Source organism: Loxodonta africana, chromosome 26 (genome assembly GCF_030014295.1).
Source record: "Loxodonta africana isolate mLoxAfr1 chromosome 26, mLoxAfr1.hap2, whole genome shotgun sequence".
Lineage (NCBI taxonomy): Eukaryota > Metazoa > Chordata > Mammalia > Proboscidea > Elephantidae > Loxodonta > Loxodonta africana.
This window is the reverse complement of record NC_087367.1, coordinates 8,225,421-8,247,017: the sequence shown is the minus strand read 5'-3', so window position 1 is coordinate 8,247,017 and position 21,597 is coordinate 8,225,421. Positions and strand designations below refer to the sequence as shown.

The 21,597-nt window shown below is 39.9% G+C and overlaps 1 protein-coding gene across 2 annotated transcripts in view; it reads right to left on the bottom strand.

Annotated features, from left to right (window-relative positions):
* The window catches only part of ASB3 (ankyrin repeat and SOCS box containing 3), a 119,252-nt gene that overhangs the window by 67,845 nt on the left and 29,810 nt on the right, over nucleotides 1–21,597 (bottom strand). For both annotated transcript variants that reach the window (XM_064277094.1, XM_064277093.1), the window contains exon 3: nucleotides 16,192–16,350. In XM_064277094.1, coding sequence (XP_064133164.1) covers nucleotides 16,192–16,350 — 159 coding nt within the window. The remainder of the gene's footprint in view (nucleotides 1–16,191; nucleotides 16,351–21,597) is intronic.

Genomic DNA, 21,597 nt, shown 5'->3' with positions numbered 1-21,597 from the left:
ATGATGTCTTTTTCAGTCCTGACACTAGTAATTTGTATTTTCTCTTTTCCTTTATCAGTCTTGCTAGGAATTTGCCAATTTTATTAATTTTTTTCAAAAACTTACTTCTAGATTTTGTTCTTTGTTTTCTACTTTGATTGATTTTCCTTCTTATTTGTATTATTTTCTTCCCTTTCTTCTACTTACTTTAGGTCGAATTTTTTCTTATTTTCTTACTTTTAAGTAAAAACAGAAGTCATTGATTTCCACTCACAGTGTCTGAACATTTCTAAAGTCTTAGTATACATTACCTCAAAAACTCACTGCCGTTGAGTCAAGTCTGACTCATAGCGACCCTGTAGGACAGAGTAGAACTGCCCCACAGAGTTTCCAAGGAGCGCCTGGCGGATTCGAACTGCAGACCCTTTGGTTAGCAGCCTTAGCACTTAACCACTACACCACCATGGTTTCTATATGGTTGTTTATTAGCTTAGCTAGTTTTTGTTTTAACAGATTATCAGATCCTATAGGACCGGAGAGAACTGCCCCATAGGGTTTCTAAGGAGCAGCTGATGGATTCAAACTACTGTCCTTTCAATTAGCAGCCAAGCTCTTAACCACTAAGCCACCAGGACTCCATTTAACAACTTATTTCTTAATTATAAACAGAAATCCACTTGATGCTCTATTTTAAATTTTTCAATCAATGCTTTTGCCATCATTTTGTTGTTTATTTAGGTTCCTATTTTCTGTACAGAAACATAATAATTTTTTAAAAATGTAATCCGTATTGAAGTTTTTTATGACACTAAAGAAAAACTACTTTTCCTCACTTTGATTCTTTAATGCTACCGAAGATGAGAAGCAAAACTGGAGAAGTAATTTCAATAACACTGCTTAATTTTTTTTTAATAGAGATATAATTCAAATGCCATAAAATTCACCCTTTTAGGACTAATGGACCACAACTACTACAGCCTCCACCAGACTGAGTCCAGCACAACTAGATGGTGTCTGGTTACCACCACTGACTGCTCCAACAGGGATCACACTAGAGGGTCTGAGACAGAGCTGTAGAACAAAATTCTAACTCACAGAAAAAGATCAGACTTACTGGCCTGACAGAGACTGAAGAAACCCTAAGAGTATGGCCCCCAGACACTCTTTTAACTCAGTAATGAAGTCACTCTGGAAGTTCACCCTTCGTCCAAAGATTAGACAGGTCCATAAAATAAAACAAGACTAAAGGGGCACACCAACCAAGGGGCAAGGACTAGAAAGTAGGAGGGGACAGGAAAGCTGGTGATTGGGAGCCCAAGGTCAAGAAGGGAGAGTGCTGACATGTCGTATGGTTGTTAACCAATGTCATAAAATGATACGTGTACTAATTGTTTAATAAGAAACTAGTCTGTTCTGTAAACCTTCATCTAAAGTACAATAATAAAAAAATAATAAATAAAAAAGTATGCCTATAAACAACTCAAAAAGATTAGATAGGAACGTTAGGGGGCAGTGAATTTATGTTAATGAGGGAAGAGCAACTCAGAAAAGGAGGGTGAGAATGGTTGCACAACTCGAGGAATATAATCAATGCCACAAAGCAGTACATGGAAACTGTGGAATTGGTGTATGTTTTGCTGAGTATATTTTCAACAACAACAAAATAAAATGTAAAAAAAAAAAAAAAAAATCACCCTTTTAAGGTGGACACTTCAGTAGTTTTTAGTCTATCCACAAAGCTATGCAGCCATCACCACAATGTAAACCTGAGATAAATGAAGTAGAGATTAGAAAAACAATAGTCAATGAAACTAAAAGTTGGCTTTTTAAAAGATGAATAAAATCAAACCTAACTGAAAAGGAAAAAAAAAACAATGCAAATAACTAAAATCAGAAATTAAAGTGGGAGATTAGTACCGACATTACAGAAATAAAAATGATTATAAAAGATTGTTACGAAAAACTGTATAACAAATTGCATAACCTAGATGAAACGGACAAATTCTTAGAAATACACAAATTATCTAAATTGATTCAAGAAAGAGTCAATGAAGAAGAATCTTAGGGCACGTACTATGTCCTGCCTTGAATTCTGGATATTATAATATCCCCAAGTAGATGATAAGCCCTTGACAGCAGAAATTAAGCCTAATATAGTATTTTAAACAGTGTTGTTGTTAGGTGCCATCAAGTCAGCTCTGATTCATTGCTACCTTATGTATAACAGAATGAAACTTTGCCCAGTCATGTGCCATTCCTGCAATCGTTGCTATGTTTTAGCCCACTGTCGCAGTCACTGCGTCCATCCATCTCATTGAGGGTCTCCCTCTTTTTCACCGATCCTCTACTTTACTAAGCATGATGTCCTTCTCCAGCAATTGGTCCCTCCTGATGACAATGTGTTCAAAGTAAGCAAAATGAAGCCACACAATCCTTGCTTCTAAGGAGCATTCTGGCTGTACTGCACTTCTTCCAAGACAGATTTGTTGGTTCCTTTAGAAGTCCATGGTATGTTCAATTAAAATATAGTATATTAAACAGTATAGAAACCTGATAATCACCTAAGCAATTGAGGATAATGAGAGCAATCCTGCTGCTATTTTTACCATCCCACCGATAAGTAAGGTTGTTTGGCTAAGTGCGTGTCCCTTTGCTCCCTCACTTCTCTGTGTGGGACCCACATAGTACCTCATGCAAAGGAGACAAATCCCTCACAGACAGAAGGGGGCTACTGATCAGCTGGAGCCCTGGTGGCATAGTGGTTAAGAGCTTGGCTGCTAACCAAAATGTCGGCAGTTCAAATCCACCAGCCACTCCTTGGAAACTCTACGGGGCAGCTCTACTCTGTTCTATAGGCACTGTGAGTTGGAATCGACTCAATGGCAATGGGTTTGGTTTGGTTTTTTTTGGTTTACTGACCAGTTAAAGATGTCTTTAGAGCCACACTCTCCCATAAAGAAGCTACTAGCCATGTGTGGCTGTTTAAATTAAGTTTAAATGAAATCAAATTTAAAAATCAGTTCCTCAATCACACTAGGCTCATTTCAAGTACTCAAGAGCCACATACTGGACACCGCAATGAGGTTTTTTTTTTGTTTTTTTTTTTTGGTATATGCAGTCACAGCTAAATCTAGGTACGAACAGTATACAATTCTGCCTCGTTTAATGCAGCACTCATTAAAGAACAAATTTTTAAAAGTGGGACTTTTTTAAATGCTGTAATTACTAAGTGCCCTTTTGGAAAATGCCTAATGTAACTGTGTTCCAGAGAACTACTGTAGAAAAGTTCTAGACCTAATGTAAATCACAGCGAGCTAGGCTTTACATCTCTAAGCTAGAAAGACACGCTTCCACTCCGAGGCTCGGGTTTTGACAGCAATTCCACTGGGAAACAGCACAGTTGGTGAGGCTGAAATGCACAGTGCCACCACAGGCTGTCCCTGTCCCCCCCCCGCCCCAATCACAGCAGCAGGCTGGCAATCTCTGAAATGTGCAGCCTCTGAGAGCACCTGTAGATCCTATTAGCATGTCTGGATTATACGTGAATTTTAAAACTGAATGTATCTACGCTTTCTAAGTTCAATACGTACTCCGTTCTCTGTTATACGCTTCATCTTCCCATACAATACACAACTCAGTGGTAAAATAACCTTTCCATTGTATACCTAATCTCAGTAAAACTTTCTTCCCTGCCTCTTTTACGAAGCAAAAAAGAACCTACAGAAGCTGTTGATTTACTGCAGCATTTTTCTGGTCCTGTGCTGACACCTGGTGGCACTACCAAAGAAACGCCACTGTGATGACAAGGAATTGTATTTTCCAGTGTTGCTACTTTAGTCTATGTGACCTCAGATTTTTTTTTTTAAGGGTCTACCTATATGTAGGAAACCCTGGTGGCGTAGTGGTTAAGTGCTATGGCTGCTAACCAAGACGTCAGCAGTTCAAATCTGCCAGGCGCTCCCTGGAAGCTCTATGGGGCAGTTCTACTCTGTCCTATAGGGTCGCTATGAGTTGGAATCGACTTGATGGCAGTGGGTTTGGTTTTTTGGTTTGGGCCTATATGTAAGACGGAGCCCTGGTGGCGCAGTGTTAAGAGCTATGACTGCTAACCAAAAAGGTTGGCAATTCAAATGCACCAGCCGCTCCTTGGAAGCCCTGTGGGACAGTTCTAATCTGTCCTATAGGGTTGCTATGAGTCGGAATCTACTCAACGGCAATGGGTTTGGTTTCTTGGTATATGTAAGACGGCAAAAACTATTAAAGTACCATCCTAATTCCAACTGATCTCATATTTTAGTTGTAACCCTTCTCTCTGGCAATGTGACTGGCAAGGATGTAAAATCTTCCATTATTCTGAGAACGTCACCGAGTAACCAGGGCTGCCCACAATTAGGTATCTCATAACTGAAGTTTATAATGACAACGGTTATAAAGTAAACTGACCCATCACGGATATATACAGAGTCTCAAACCACTAACAATATATTCAGATGGATTCCTATAACGTTTCCTGGCCATGAATCTTTAATCTGAAATGGGGTATTTTATAGATATTAAGAAATATTTTTCTAAATTTGTAATGAAAAGTTACACTTCTGTCTTACAAGGTCTCTCATGCCTGCCCAGTAACTAACAATTTTAAAGATGTATACTGATGAAAAAATCAACCATGGCCCCATGGGCAACATTCATTACATTAGGAATGTAACAGAAAGTTTGTGGTGAGCACGCTAATCCAATTCTACTTGCTGTCACCGACACAGCTTATGGTTTCTAACCAATGAGGAGAAGTCTAATGGCCAATTAGACATTAGAGACCATATCCGAAAAAGCAAATCCTTCAATCACATGCATATCTTAGAGACAAAAACCTACGATTCCACTTATCACATATTATTTTCCCACATGCCTCCCCAACAGCAGAGTCAAGAGTAACATTTGATTTTCATAACACACCCCTAAACTGATACCTTCTCCTAGGGTTATAACATTGAAACCTACCATTTTCTATAATTGTTCAAGCTTTTGAAGCATTCATATGACAGGATTCTCCTTACAGGAGCTACCCCTGCAAGTATGATTTCTACATTAAGGCTTACAGAAATAAATTATTACTTTGGGGAGTCCCTGTCAGAGAAAAAGGGTCTGGACTAACTACTCTTAATCCCAAGGGCTTGTTTATATATAAGCAAAAGTTGTGACTATATCAGTCATACAGATCAGAGATCATCATATATTATCAGTTGGCCAATCATGATAACAATTATGAAGAATCAAGAGACAACTGGATTGGCCACATCATGATCCAGCCTGGTAGACAAACTTTACAAAACAGCATGCTGTCCACAGACTGGCTGTCAATCTGCAAGCTGTTTGTTACCAGGTCTCAACAAGGCAAGGCGTTTTCACCAGAATGTAAACTTACTAGGTCGCTAAGTACAATGTTTAGTTCAGATGACATTTTTCTCGAAACAAGACTATCTTCATAAAAGAAACAATGCACTGATTTACATTCTGGCTCAAGCTTATTATATCAATAGACTGACATTTTGAGTAGTTCTGCTCTGAGGTACCTAAACAGAACAGAGATTGTACCACATGGGGCCAAAAGGAAGGGGGCAGTGAGGGGAGACTTGTAATTACTAAATTGCTGAAAAAAATACTGTTAAGGATTGAATTGTGTCCCCCCAAAAATGTATGTCAACTTGGCTAGGCCATGATTCCCAGTATTGTGTGGTCGTCCACCATTTTGTGATCTGATGTGATTATCCTATGTATAGTAAAGCCTACCTCTATGATGCTAATGAGGCAGGATTAAAGGCAGTTATGGTAATGAGGCAGGACTCAATCTACAAGTTTAGGTTGTATCTTGAGTCAACCTCTTTGGAGGCACAAAATAGAGAAGCAAGCAGAAAAGAGAAGGACCTCCTACCTCCAAGAAACAGAGCCTGGAGGGGAGTGCATCCTTTGGATGCAGGGGGCCTCCTAGACCCAAAGGAAGATTGATGATAAGGACCTTCCTCCAGAGCCCACAGAGACAGAAAGCCTTCCCCTGGAGCTGGCACCCTGAAATTCGGACTTCTAGCCTCCTAGACTGTGAGAGAATAAATTTGTTTGTTAAAGCCTTCTACTTGTGGTGTTTCTGTTTAGCAGCACTAGATAACTAAGACAAAAACTAAAACCAAGATTGTTTTGTTTTATTTTAAAAATTAATGTGGACTTCCAATTTTAATATTGTGGCCCAAAGCAAGCATTTGCACCTCTCCTCTCAGAAATCATCTAAAACCCATTAATTCAAAATCAGCAAGGAACAAGGGAAACAAAAACATACCCTCCATTTTCAACAAAACCAAGATCCAGCTAAAACTCCAGGTCAAAAATAGGTAAAGGGACTTCTAAAAGCACTGGAGATCATCCTGGGTACTGGTGGGAAGGATTGCAGAGACGATGGCTCAGCTGCAAATATCAGAATGAGCAAGCAAAGCATACCTGTCAAAGGTGACAAGTTTCACTGGGGTGCAAGACATGTACTTCCAGCAGCAGAAACGTCTATGGGTCCAGTGGAAATCTGAAAGTCAGAGAGTTGAGTCTAAACAAGAATTGCACAAAAAAAATCTGTATTTGCATGAATAATCTGTCTCTGCTACCACAGAAGGGAACTGCATTGCAAAAACTCCACAGCTGCCTGTCCACCTTGGCTGGTGAAAGACAACAGCTAAATAAACTCAAACCCAAAAACACTAAGTCAAAAGGGAAACTCAGGCTAGTCTGCAATGGGACTCTAGCCCCTGCAGAGTTACAAACCTCATGAAAATAGCTAGTCCAGCAAAAACTCACGTGTTCCCAAGACATCTTCTCACAAAAGAGCCAACACAAATCCATACACAGAGACAAGAAAAGGGGGAAGAAAGGCACAAGAAAAAGTATAAATAGACACCCCCCCCCGCCAAAAAAGACTCTTACTGTAAAAATATTGCCACAAAGTGAATTGTGGCTAAACCTTTCGATGTGAATTTTTTTTTTAATGAATGAAGTACTTACCTGTGAAAATGGCACAACACTGAGATACAAGTACTCAAGTAAAAGATGGTTAGATGATAGGAAATGATGTAATGTGAGCTTGGAGAATTCAAAAAAGACCTGGAAAAAAAATGCAAGTCAAATTGGAAGAAACACTAGAGAGAGCAGACATTTCCGAAAACGAACACAGAGGACCAAAAGGGGAAGAAAAAAAAACAGGAAAAGTAAAATAAAGAGAAAGAGAATTAGAGAGAAAATGATAGTTACGGACAACAGATAAGATACCCAACAAATTCATAATTAGAGCCCAAGGAAGAAACCATAATAATAGAATGGACACATATTTAAAGATATAATTTCAGAAAAATTTACTAAAGAAAACTTGAATCTACATATTGAAAGGACATGTCTCAGAGGAAACAGAGACGGACAGAGCAGACACGCTAAAATACTGTCACAGATAGAGAAGAAAATTAGGTTGGCCTTATGCTTTGACTCTAGAACAGAATGGGTCACCATCAAAAAAATTTACAAGGAAAGAAAGTGTAAGCCAAGGATAATATCATTACTCAGTTTTGAACATACAAGAACTCAGGGAATATTGTTTTCCATAGGCTCTTTTTGAGGACCGTGTTAAAGGAAAATTTAGTTAACCAAACTATACCTAGAAAAACTATGGCAAAGTAACTGGTCATAAACTTCTATGCTATTTAACAAGAGCTAAGAATAGAATAAATGAGGGAGTTAAGACGTCAGAACAGGATATAAATGCATTTCCACTGACAATGCAAAAATCATGTAATTAACAAAAGGTGGGAAAGAAAGGGAGAAAGGAAAGAGAGCCAGGTAAGGACAGCATAAGGTGCTAATTTCCTCCTCTTCACAAGCTAGGGGTTTAGAAAGTCTATCAATTGAAACTGACTTAAAAAATGACAAATTGTATAAAGGCAAACACAATAACTAGAAACAGTAAGCAACATCACCATGAACAAAGAAAATACTGAAGTGGTCAAGGATTTCATCTTACTCAATCAACACCCACAGAAGCAGCAGTCAAGAAGTCAAAAGACTACTGCATTGGGCAAATCGGACGCAAAAGACCTCTTTGAAGTATTGAAAAGCAAAGACATCGCTTTGAGGACTAAGGTGCTCTTGACCCAGGCCATGGTATTTTCAATCACATCATATGCATATGAAAGCTGAGCGATGAATAAGGAAGACCAGAGAACAACTGACGCCTTTGGATTACGGTGTTGGTGAAGAATATTGACTATACCACGGGCTGCCAGAAGAACAAACAAATTTGTCTTGGAAGCAGCCCAGCCAGAATGCTCCTTGGAAGTGAGGATGGCGAGACTTCATCTCACGTACTTTGTACATGTTTTCAGGAAGGACCAGTTCCTGGAGGACATCATGCTTGGTAAAGTAGAGGGTTAGTGAGAAAGAGGAAGACTCTTAACAAGATGAACTGACACAGTGGCTACAACAATGGGCTCAAACGTAGCAACGACTGTGGGGATGGCGCAGGACTGGGCAGTGTTTTGTTCTGTCGTACAGTGAGCCGCTGTAAGTCAGAACCAGCCTGACAGCACCTAACAACAACAAACATAAGATAATAAATAGCTTAGTTTCATAACTGCTTAGATTAGGAAATTAAGATACTGCCTTAAAACATAGGAGGCTGTGACATATGTAATATATAAAATGACTAATAAAAGTTATATCAGTAAACAAATCTATATAAGAATAAAACAAGACCAAACCCACTGCCACTGAGTCAATTCTGACTCCTACTGACCCTACAGGACACGGAAGAACTGCCCCATAGAGTTTCCAAGAAGCGCCTGGCAAATTCGAATGGCCATCCTCTTGGTTAACAGCCATAGTACCTAATCAGTATGCCACCAGGGTTTCCTATCAAATTAGCACTTTTGAAACATAACTTTTAGTGAACTCCATACTTTTGACCTGGGGAAATTCAAACTCATATTTTCAAGAACTGAAATGTTATTGTTGTTGTTGTTGGGTGCCATCGAGTCAGTTCCGACTCATAGCAACCCTATGCACAACAGAATGAAACACTGCGCCACCCTTACAATCATTGTTATGCTTGAGCCCAATGTTGCAGCCACTGTGTCAATCCACCTCATTGAGGGTCTTCCTCTCTTCCACTGACCCTGCACTTTGCCAAGCATGAAATCCTTCTCCAGAGACTGATCTCTCCTGATAACATGTCCAAAGTATGAAAGACGCAGTCTCGCCATCCTTGCTTCTAAGGAGCATTCTGGTTGTACTTCTTCTAAGACAGATTTGTTCGTTCTTCTGGCAGTCCATGGTATATTCAATATTCTTCGCCAACACCACAATTCAAAGGCATCAATTCTTCTTCGGTCTTCCTTATTCATTGTCCAGCTTTCATGTGCATATGATGGGATTGAAAATACCACGGCTTGGGTCAGGCGTACCTTAGTCTTCAAGGTGACATCTTTGCTCTTCAACACTTTAAAGGGGTCCTTTGCAGCAGATTTACCAAATGCAATGCGTCTTTTGATTTCTTGACTGCTGCTTCCATGGCCGTTGATTGTGGATCCAAGTAAAATGAAATTCTTGACAACTTCAATCTTTTCTCCGTTTATCATGATGTTGCTCATTGTTGTGAGGATTTTTGTTTTCTTTATGTTGAGGTGCAATCCATACTGAAGGCTGTGGTCTTTGATTTTCATTAGTAAGTGCTTCAAGTCCTCTTCCATTTCAGCAAGCAAGGTTGTGTCATCGGCATAAGGCAGGTTGTTAATGAGTCTTCCTCCAACCCTGATGCCCCGTTCCTTCCTCATAGAGTCCAGCTTCTCGGATTATTTGCTCAGCATACAGACTGAATAGGTATGGTGAAAGAATACAACCCTGATGCACACCTTTCCTGACTTTAAACCAATCAGTATCCCCTTGTTCTGTCCAAACAACTGCCTCTTGATCTATGGAAAGGTTCCTCATGAGCACAATTAAGTGTTCTAGAGTTCCCATTCTTTGCAATGTTATCCGTAGTTTGTTATGATCCACACAGTCGAATGCCTTTGCATAGTCAATAAAACACAGGTAAACATCCTTCTGGTATTCTCTGCTTTCAGCCAGAATCCATCTGACATCAGCAATGATATCCCTGACTCCACATCCTCTTCTGAAACCGGCCTGAATTTCTGGCCGTTCCCTGTCGATACACTGCTGCAGCCATTTTTGAATGATCTTCAGCAAAATTTTGCTTGCGTGTGATATTAATGATATTGTTCTATAATTTCCACATTCGGTTGGATCACTTCTCTTGGGAATAGGCATAAATATGGATCTCTTCCAGTCAGCTGTCCAGGAAGCTGTCTTCCATATTTCTTGGCATAGATGAGTGAGCACCTCCAGCGCTGCATCTGTTTGTTGAAACATCTCAATTGATATTCCATCAATTCCTGGAGCCTTGTTTTTTGCCAAAGCCTTCAGAGCAACTTGGACTTCTTCCTTCAGTACCATCAGTTCCTGATCATATGCTATCTCTTGAAATGGTTAAATATCGACTAATTCTTTTTGGTATAATGACTCTGTGTATTCTTTCCATCTTCTTTTGATGCTTCCTGGTAATTTAATATTTCCCCCATAGAAACCTTCACTATTGCAACTCGAGGCTTGAATTTTTTCTTCAGTTCTTTCAGCTTGAGAAACACCAAGCGTGTTCTTCCCTTTTGGTTTTCCATTTCCAGCTCTTTGCACATGTCATTAGAATACTTTGTCTTCTCGAGCAGCCCTTTGAAATCTTCTGTTCAGTTTTTTTACTTCATCAATTCTTCCTTTTGCTTTAGCTGCTCGACGTTCGAGAGCAAGTTTCAGAGTCTCCTCCAAAATCCATCTTTGTCTTTTCTTTCTTTCCTGTCTTTTCAACGACCTCTTGCTTTCTTCATGTATAATGCCTTGATGTCATTCCACAACTCGTCTGGTCTTTGGTCACTAGTGTTCAATGTGTCAAATCTATTCTTCAGATGGCCTCTAAATTCAGGTGGGATACACTCAAGGTCATATTTTGGGTCTCATGGACTTGCTCTGATTTTCTTCAGTTTCAGCTTGGACTTGCATATGAGCAATTGATGGTCTGTTCCACAGTCGTCCCCTGGCCTTCTTCTGACTGATGATATTGAGCTTTTCCATCGTCTCTTTCCACAGATGTAGTCAATTTATTTCTGTGTGTTCCATCTGAGAAGGTCCACGTGTATGGTCGTTGTTCATGTTGATGACAGAAGGTATTTCCAGTGAAGAATTCGTTGGTCTTGCAAAACTCTATCATTCGATCTCCAGCATTGTTTCTATCACCAAGGCCATATTTTCCAACTGCTGATCCTTCTTCTTCATTTCCAACTTTTGTATTAAGATCACCAGTAATTATCAATGCATCTTGATTGCATGTTCCATCAATTTCAGACTGCAGCAGCTGATAAAAATCTTCTATTTCTTCATCTTTGGCCCTAGTGGTTGTTGCGTGTATTTGAATAATAGTCGTATTAACTGGTCTTCCTGTAGGTGTATGGATATTATCCCATCACTGAAGCACTGTACTTCAGGATAGATCTTGAAATGTTCTTTTTGACGATGAATGCAACACCATTTCTCTTCAAGATGTCATTCCCAGCATAATAGACTATACGATTGTCCAATTCAAAATGGCCAATACCAGTCCATTTCAGTTTACTAATGCCGAGGATATCGATGTTTATGCATTCCATTTCATTTTTGACGATTTCTAATTTTCCTAGATTCATACTTTGTACATTCCAGGGTCCGATTATTAATGGATGTTTGCAGCTGTTTCTTCTCATTTCGAGTCACGCCACATCAGCAAATGAAGGTCCTGAAAGCTTTACTCCATCCACATCATTAAGGTTGACTCTACCTTGAGGAGGCAGTTCTTCCCCAGTCATCTTTTGAGTGCCTTCCAACCAGGGGAGTTCATCTTCCAGCACTATATCAGACAATGTTCCACTGCTATTCATGAGGTTTTCACTGGCTAATACTTTTCAGAAGTAGACTTCCGGGTCCTTCTTCCTAGTCCGTCTTAGTCTGGAAGCTCAGCTGAAACCTCTCCTCCATGGGTGACCCTGCTGGTATCTGAATACTGGTGGCATAGCTTCCACCATCACAGCAACACGCAAGCCCCCACAGTACGACAAACTGACAGACACGTGGGGGAAGAACTGATATATTCTCAAGTAAAAATACTTATTGTTACAATCCCTGAGGGAGATGATTAATCTTTCAGTTTACAAAAATAATACCGAAAATAAAGTTTAATATATATTAATACATACGACTGTTAAACCTCAAAATGCCTAGCACTTCAAAAAATACCCTTATCACTGATCCATGAAGATAGTAGTAAAAATGAAAACTCTGGTGGTTTGTCATATTTTGGAATATATTAGCAGTGTCAGAGTTAAAGGCTCTGTTGTATGAGCTCAAGTATGACACATTTTATAGTTAAATATTGACACAGGCAGCCTCCTGCAATGCTGTTTATAAAACAGTTTGTTCTTACTAAAGATTACCTCTGTGTTTAATACTGAAGGTTACACTGAATAAGCAAAGACTCAGAAAAACAGAACAGGAACAAAAAACAACCTATCAAAAGCCAAAGCTTCATGCTGTGCAATTCCCATGACAATTGTTCTATGAAGTCACATTGGGTTGGATTTAAGCCTCTAATTTATTAACACTGTTTTATAAAACAAAATAAGAGGAAAACCTAGTTCTTAAATAATGAGCTGGATTTTTACTTACAATCTACTATATTTGTAAGTATATTCTCATTTCCAAAGTAGCTTTTTACAAATCTATCCCTAGAATATTTACTGTGTCTGTGTGTGTGTGTGTGTGTGTGCGTGTGCGTGTGTGTGTTTGTGTGTGTAGGGCCAGGGAAAGGGAGGAGGGACAGGAGGAGGCAAGGGTAGAGAAAAGAAATATGGGGGCAGACTTCTTGTTAAGACAAAACCCAGTCATCCAGTGCCCTCAGTCGATTCTGACTCATAGCGACCCCTACAGGGCGGAGTAGAACTGCCCCATAGAGTTTGAAGGAGTGCCTGGCGGATCCGAACTGCCGATCCTTTGGTTAGCAGCCGTAGCACTTAACCACTACACCACGAGGGTTTCCTGTTAAGACATAAAGCTCTAAATTGCATGTTAGCAGAAAGGTGTTCAGGAAGGACAATTTTCAGGTGGGAAGAGAACAGGGAGAAGCTTCCTGAATTTCCCCTTTCTGGTAGGGTTTTCTCATTTTGATTCTTACTTCAGTCAAACTGAAGAGTTCCCTTCCAAAGCTCAACTTTATTAAAATCTTGACGCATCTGTATAAGGAAGATGTCCCCATGACGGATGGTACAGCAGTAGATTTTCTAACTCCCTGCATTCAGCCTCAAGTTCAATCATAATCATACCCAACGCATCACTGATGTCAGTAACTTTCTCAGTAACCTAGGAAGCCTTCATAGTTCTGTATTCATTTTCTACTCCTGATCCTCTGGTTTTATATTCTCTAGCATCTGGCAACAGTCTAGGTGGTAAGAGGGCCATCAGGACAGGTCTCACAGCTTCCTAGGGAATATAGATTCTCTTAGGGAAGAAGGTATCAGTGTACTCTAAAGTTTCAGTGAAGAACAGTTTCTGGACACAACTCTACAGATGGGGAAGGAACCTATACCAAATGGTTGGCCCCCCTTTCTTACTTTAAGTCCAGTTGGGCAAGCTACTCTTCCTTGCCTAGAGATTAAAAAAAAAAAATTAGTTTGCTACAAATCTTGAATTATCCTGGATTTTGTTTTAACAAAAGAATCTCTCCCATTAAAGACTGAGGCTTGGATCACTATGCTCATTTAAAAGAGGTAGAAAAGACACAGGTAAGCAAAGCAAATTGCCAAAGCTTCTCAGATTATTTACAGGGCAGAGCAGACACCTGGAACCCAGGTCGTAACTAAAGAGTCATAAGCCCATTTTTCTACATTATGTTCTTCCAAAAGCTAGGGCTGTACTTTTTCCTTTCTTTTCTTTTTTTGAAATACCCTATCTACTTCCAAACAAGCATCTAACACAACTGATGTAGTACCTGTGTACTTAAAAGTACTACATGTGGCCCATCTCCTTGGGCTTAGAACCACTGCTTGTACCAAAATTTTTTTTTGTATTAGTCAATACAAAACAGAATTAGGATAGTAAATTTTACACCAAAGAATCTAAATAAATTCTATTACCAAAAACAAGCGATTTAAAGTTATTCACGAGTTTGAATTTTCTTAGCAACTCTTCCCTTGTTAGTATAAAAAAAATCACAACTATATCTGGAAATATAACCCAAACCAAACCAAACCCTTTGCCATTGAGTGAATTCCAAGTTATAAGCAACCCGACAGGACAGAGCAGAACCGCCCTATAGGGTTTTCTATGTTGTAATCTTGATGGGCGCAGAGTACCAGGTCTTTTCTCCCATGGAGTCACTGGGTGGGTTAAACCCATCAACCTTTCCGTTAGCAGCAAGCCCTTAACTGCTGGGCCACCAGGGATCCTTTACTGGCAATTAGAGAAATGCAAATTAAAACCACAAGATCTCTAAACCCCTGTTAGAATGACAAAAAAGGAAAAGGGAAGAAAAAAAAGCACCAGCAATACCAAGTATTGGCAAAGATGTGGGGCAACTGAAACTTTCAAACATGACTGGAAGGACTAGAAAATGTCAGAGCCACTTTGTAAGAAACTTCTAAACTATTTTCCAGTGTTAAACATATGCTTATCACATGACCCAGCCATCCTACTCCTAGTCACCCAGAAGAAATGAAAACCTCTATTTACATGAAACCTGTATGCAGATGTTTATAGCAGATTCATTCATAATCACCAAATACTGGAAACAACTCGAATGTCCTTCAGCCGGTGAGTGGATAAACTAGCTGTGGCATATCCATGTAACAAAATGGTATTCGGTAATAAAAAAAAATGAATTATTAATACATACAGCAACATAAATGAATCTCAACAGCATTCTACGAAATGAATGAAACCAGTCTCTAAGGTTACACACTGTATTATCTTACACACACACACACACACACACACATATACACGACATTCTGGAAAAAGCAAGCTACAGAGAGGAGAGCGGGTCAGTGACTATCAGAGGGCGAGCTGGACAGAAAGCGGATCACAGACGGTGGGAACAATAAACTTTTGGAGACTGATGGAAACGTTCTAGATCTTAACTATCATGGCCACCACACAATTTTATGCATATGTCAAAACTTACAGAACCATAGACCAAAAAGGTGAATTTTAGTGTACATAATTTTTTTAAAATATGCATTTTAAACTCAGGAAGAAAAAAGTACTTTCACAAACATTTCATTTTATTCTCAACCCCATAACAAAGAATACGCAGCTACTATCGCTCTCATTTTATAAGTGAGGAAAGTGAAACACGCAGGAAATAAACGTACAAATTACACGTGACAAGATCAAAACTGTAGTCCAGACACACTGAGTCTATACCAAATGTTTTACTGTCTTTACTTTCCCATGTTCCACTGAATGTTACATGCCACAAGGGCCCTGAAGAGGAATGGGGTGCAAGGGACAGGGGGAGGCAAGGAGAAAAACAAGACCAGGGTACGTGTGCCATTTAGAATTCAGCTGTTGTCCTGAAGGGATTAAAAAATAGTCCATAACTGACGAAGTCCGAACAGTGATCCATATAGCTAGCAAATTAACTGACATTAAAGGATTAGCTGGTGATTTCTTCCATAAAAGCTTTCTAATTTCTTAAAGCTAAGTAAAAAAAAAAAAAAAAAGCAAACATAAAATACACACAGGTAACCTTGTAACAAACGCTCCAATGTAAGCACTACCTGGTCTTCAGAACCGCACTGAGAAAAAGAATGGTGGTGACTACAGCTCAACAGATGTGACACCTTTAAATAAACACTACAAGCTGTTCCCTGAAGTTACTACCTAAGAGTGGAAAACAATGGGGAAACTTAAAAATACCTTTTCAGTTTCAGAATCAAAGAGAAACATACCAAAAGAACATCCTATAAGTACAAAAAGTTCAGAGGCAAGTCGAGCTATTTCTTTAGCAAAAAAAAACTTAAAAATTGCATCTTTGCCAAAAATAGCGTACCTCACCTAAAAACAGTGGCGTGGTTTCCTCTAAAGTGGTTGCATTCGGATCTGCGCCAGCTTCTAAAAGAACCTGTATGACCTTCCCGTGTCCTTGACTTGCAGCGAGATGTAACGCGCAGAAGCCCTCAAAAGTCTTTGCCTTAATGTAGTTTTCAGATGAATCTATGGAAGAAAAAAAAAAAATCAACTCAAAGATTATCACTTTTATTTCTTGGGCTCAAAAGGCAAAGATTCCAAGAGGAATTTTCTTAAATTCCTTAATTTTCTTAAATGTAATATCTCCAAGTAAGTTCAAAATTGCCTGGAAAATCAAGAAAAATTTCTTACAGGGGTCGTGGTGTAAACAGCTATTTGGTATTTTTAATACAACCGTGCCCACATATTTTCTCTTCTCTCTAATTTCTGAGCTGTTGTTTGGTGGGTTGGTTAGTTGGTTTACACTTGGTAAAGTGATTCAAACAGATAGGGCATAGCAGGTAAGAATAACAAAGAATTTTAAACATAAACAAAGTAAGCACTGAGGGGAGCCTAGACTTACTATACATTAAGCCATGTCTTCAAGTTTAGTGGTGTAGTGGTTAAGTGCTACAGCTGCTAAACAAGAGGTCAGCAGTTCAAATCCGCCAGGTGCTCCTTGGAAACTCTGTCCTATAGGGTCGCTATGAGTCGGAATCGACTCGAACGGCAGTGGCTTTTTTTTTTTTTTCAAGTTTAAAGTATGGTAAGATAAAAGTCCAAACTTAAGTAACTTTGAAAAATGATGTTCTGACTAGAAGCTGTAAGACTAAAGAGAAAAGGAAGTACACAAACACTGTAATCTAGTTGGCAAAGTTATTTCTCACAGAGGGCTGATTAACAATTCTGAAACCACTATACATGCTGTATAACAGGATTCAACAAATAAGAAAATGGATGGTAGACAGTGGGAGCCAGGTTTCTCACTGTTGGAGAGGGAGGTTGCAAAGGAATAAGGCTAAAATGAAGCACGTGGTACTGGGTTAGAGTCCAGACACCACAGACAAAGAGGTACAGATATGGAAATAATTACAGGTGCCATAACCAGGGGCTGCGACAATGGTCTCAAACACTGTAAGGATGGCACAGGACTGGGCAACGTTTCATTCTGTTGAACTCCACTGCACCTAACAAAAAACAACAACGCGTATATAACAGGAGTCCCTGGATGGTGCAAATGGTAAAGTGCTCGGCTGCTAACTGAAAGGTTGGAGGTCAGAGTCCACCCACAGGTGTCTCGGAAGACACCCTATCGAGCACAGTTCTACTTTGACCCACATAGGGTTACCATGGGTCAGAATCGACTCAATGGCAACTAGTGGTATGTATATATACATGGATGAGTGTAATACATGGCTTACTATACATACATACTTCCCATCACTGTCTGATGAAAGGGCTTAGAAACGTTGACACTCCAGTAGCAGTGAGCACAGCCGGTGACTGTATCTTGGTTTTGAATATCGTTCTCCAATAAAAAAGAAAGAAAGAAACCAGAGTTCCTTGGAGAATGGCTGATTCTAGGGTTGGGCAGGAAATATACAAGATAAACCTGGAGCGTCTTGTAGGACCAGAAAGTAAAAATTGTTCAAAAAACAAAACAGTAAAATCTATCTGGCGATATCTTAAACAGTTAGAAATGGAACTACCATACAACCCAGAAATCCCACTCCTCGAAATACACCCTAGAGAAATAAGAGCCTTCACACAAACAGGTATATGCACACCCATGTTTATTGCAGCTCTGTTTACAATAGCAAAAAGCTGGAAGCAACCAAGGTGTCCATCAACGGATGAATGGGTAAATAAATTGTGGTATATTCACACAATGGAATACTACGCATCGATAAAGAACAGTGACGAATCTATGAAACATTTCATAACATGGAGGAACCTGGAAGGCATTATGCTGAGTGAAATTAGCCAGAGGCAAAAGGACAAATATTGTATAAAACCACTATTATAAGATCTTGAGAAATAGTATAAACTGAGAAGAACACATACTTCTGTGGTTACGAGGTGGGGGGAGGGAGGGTGGGAGAGGGTTTTTTACTGATTAATTAGTAGATAAGAACTGCTTTAGGTGAAGGGAAGGACAATACTCAATACATGGAAGGTCAGCTCAACTGGACTGGACCAAAAGCAAAGAAGTTTCCGGGATAAAATGAATGCTTCAAAGGTCAGCGGAGCAAGGGCGGGGGTTTGGGGACCATGGTTTAAGGGGACTTCTAAGTCAATTGGCAAAATAATTCTATTATGAAAACATTCTGCATCCCACTTTGAAATGTGGCGTCTGGGGTCTTAAAGGCTAACAAGCGGCCATCTAAGATGCATCAATCGGTCTCAACCCACCTGGATCAAAGGAGAATGAAGAACACCAAGGTCACACGACAACTAAGAGCCCAAGGGACAGAAAGGGCCACACGAACCAGAGACCTACATCATCCTGAGACCAGAAGAACTAGTTGGTGCCTGGCCACAATCGACTACTGCCCTGTGACTGCCCTGACAGGCAGTGCAACAGAGAACCCCTGAGGGAGCAGGACATCAGTGGGATGCAGACCCCAAATTCGCATAAAAAGACCATACTTAATAGTCTGACTGAGACTAGGGGAATCCCGGCGGTCATGGTCCCCAAACCTTCTGTTGGCCCAGGACAGGAACCATCCCTCAAGACAACTCATCAGACATGAAAGGGACTGGACGGTGGATAGGAGAGAGATGCTGATGAAGAGTGAGCTAATGATATCACGTGGACACTTGACAGTGCGTTGGCATCTCCTGTCTGGAGGGGGGATGGGAGGATAGAGAGAGTTGGAAGCTGGCAAAATTGTCACGAAAGGAGAGACTGGAAGGGCTGACTCATTAGGGGGAGAGCAAGTGGGAGTACGGAGTAAGGTGTATATAAACTTATATGTGACAGTCTGACTTGATTTGTAAACGTTCACTTGAAGCTCAATAAAAGTTAATAAAAAAAACAAAACAAAACAAAACAGTAGGGGCATGTCAAAGGGACGCTGGAAGCAACCTGAAGGGGTAACCAATGGCTAAAGTTAGAATAATTTGACAATAAAATAAACAATGTAGTACTGGACTATAACCTAAAGCATAAAGTAATATCCACAAATCAATGGATATATATGACTGAATAAACAAATAAATGGAAGACAAAAAACATTTCCCACAAAGAAGAAAAACCCAGTTGCCATCGAGTCGATTCTGACTCATGGCGGCCACATGTATGTCAGAGTAGAACTGTGCTCCGCAGGGTTTTACATGGCAGGTTTTTTGGAAGTGGATCTCCAGGCCTCTCTTCTGAGGTACATATGGGTGGCTCAAACCTCCAACTGTTTGGTTAGCGGCAGAGCACGTTAAACGTTCGCATTCCCCAGGGACTCCACACAGACAAAATCCAAGTAATCTATGTAGTTACTCTCCTGCTCACAGTGGTGGAGTTTAATTCCCACCTCTTGAGTACAGAAAATAAAACAGAAAAAGGATATTAGGGAAAATCTAGTGAAATATGAATAAAGTGTGGAGTCTAATAAATAGCAATGTAGCAACACGGGTTCCTTAGTTGTGACAAATGTGCCATAAAACCCACTGCCATCCAGTCGATTCCAACTCACAGTAATCCTACAGGACAGAATAGAACTGCCCCATAGAGTTTCCAAACAGCAGCTGGTGGATTTCAACTGCTCACCTTGCTGGTTAGCAGCCAAGCTCTTAACCACTGCACCACCAGGGCTCCAAATGTAGCATACCAACAGAATATGTTAACGGCAGAGGTAACAGGGTGAGGGGTAAAAGGAGAACTCTCTATAGTAATTCTGCAACTTTACAAAATAGAAAACCAACGCAGACTCAATGGCTAAGCATTATGATTAAGTATGATTTTGTAACAAGCAAAGAAAAAAATCTGGAAATTGACAGAGGATTAACTGTAGTCCATTTCAAAACACTTCTAAAACAGTTATAGTTCATTGTCATTTACTAAGTACCTCTACTCTATAATCCTTAATTCTAAGAGGTCTCTAAGCTATGTAAATTAACTGCTTAATTAACTGAATGGGATTTTCATATTATTTTCCCAAAGTGCCATTTGTTCAATTAGTAATGCTAATATCCAATCTTTAATTTTCAAGGGGTTTAAGGCCACTAGGGTCATGGACTTAAAAAATTTCCAACGAACACCATAATCCAACTTTAAGTAGGATTTAAAATGAAATGAGTAATTTTTAAAACCTTGGACAGTAATGAATTACAGGAATAGTCTCTCAAATCTGTTGGAAGCAGTAAGGTTTAAAAGTTTTGTAGGGACTACCGTGCAAAACGGGAAAATCCTCATTAGCAAAATATCTCAAAAATAGAATTCTGTCACTAAATTTTGAACTGTGTTAAAAAAATAGAGAAAGATGTTACAAAGAAATACGGTAAAATGCTTGCATAGTTTAAGTGTAGGATTACAGGTGGCACAATGGTTAAGCGCTCAGCTGCTAACAGAAAGGTCAGTGGTTCAAACCCACCAGCTGTTCCACAAAAGAAAGATGTGGCAGTCTGCTTCCTTGGAAACCCTACGGGCAGCTCTACTCTGTCCCATAGGGTTGCTAGGAATGAGCTGGAATCGATTCACGGCAAGAGGTTTCGTTTGGTTTTGGATCAACATTTCAGGAGTACCTGTGTAATGGGTTGGGGTGGGGTGTGTAATGTAAATCATTAAGCACCCAGCTGCTAAAACAAAGTTTGAGGTTCGAGTCCACCCAGAGGCACCACAGTGGAATTTCAATATATTAAAGAGATTTCTAAAAAATATCTAAGTCAGATCATCTCTCCTGCTCAGAACTCTGCAACGCCTCCCATCTCATTCTGAGTAAAAGCACTGTTGCGCGGTATCGCATAGTATACGTGGAATGTAATTTACTGAACCATCCTTCCCTTGATGGACATTTCGTACGTTGAGGTTTTACAAGTCTAAGCAGCGTCTCAGTGGCCATCCTCATACGTCTCTGGGCAGTGGACGAGCATTTCTACAGGACGGTGTCTCAGAAGGGAAACTGCCGGTTCGAGAAGTATACAAAGTTAAAACGTTGATAACAACCACCCGCCATCAAGTCGACTCGGACTCACGGCGACCTCGTGTGTTTCGGAGTAGAATCCTGCTCCAGAGGGTTGTCAATGGCTAGGTTTTGGGGGGGAAGTAGATAGCCAGGCCTTTCTTCCTAGGTGCCTCTGGGTGAACTCGAACCTCAAACCTTGTTTTGAAAACCTTTAAGACTCACCCTTAATACCAAGTTAACTGATATTGGAACAAGAATGCTATTCTCATTAAGCAGAAGAGACCTCACTTCACTTTTCAAGGCTAGAAAACATTTGTACTTCACCATCATTTTAAAA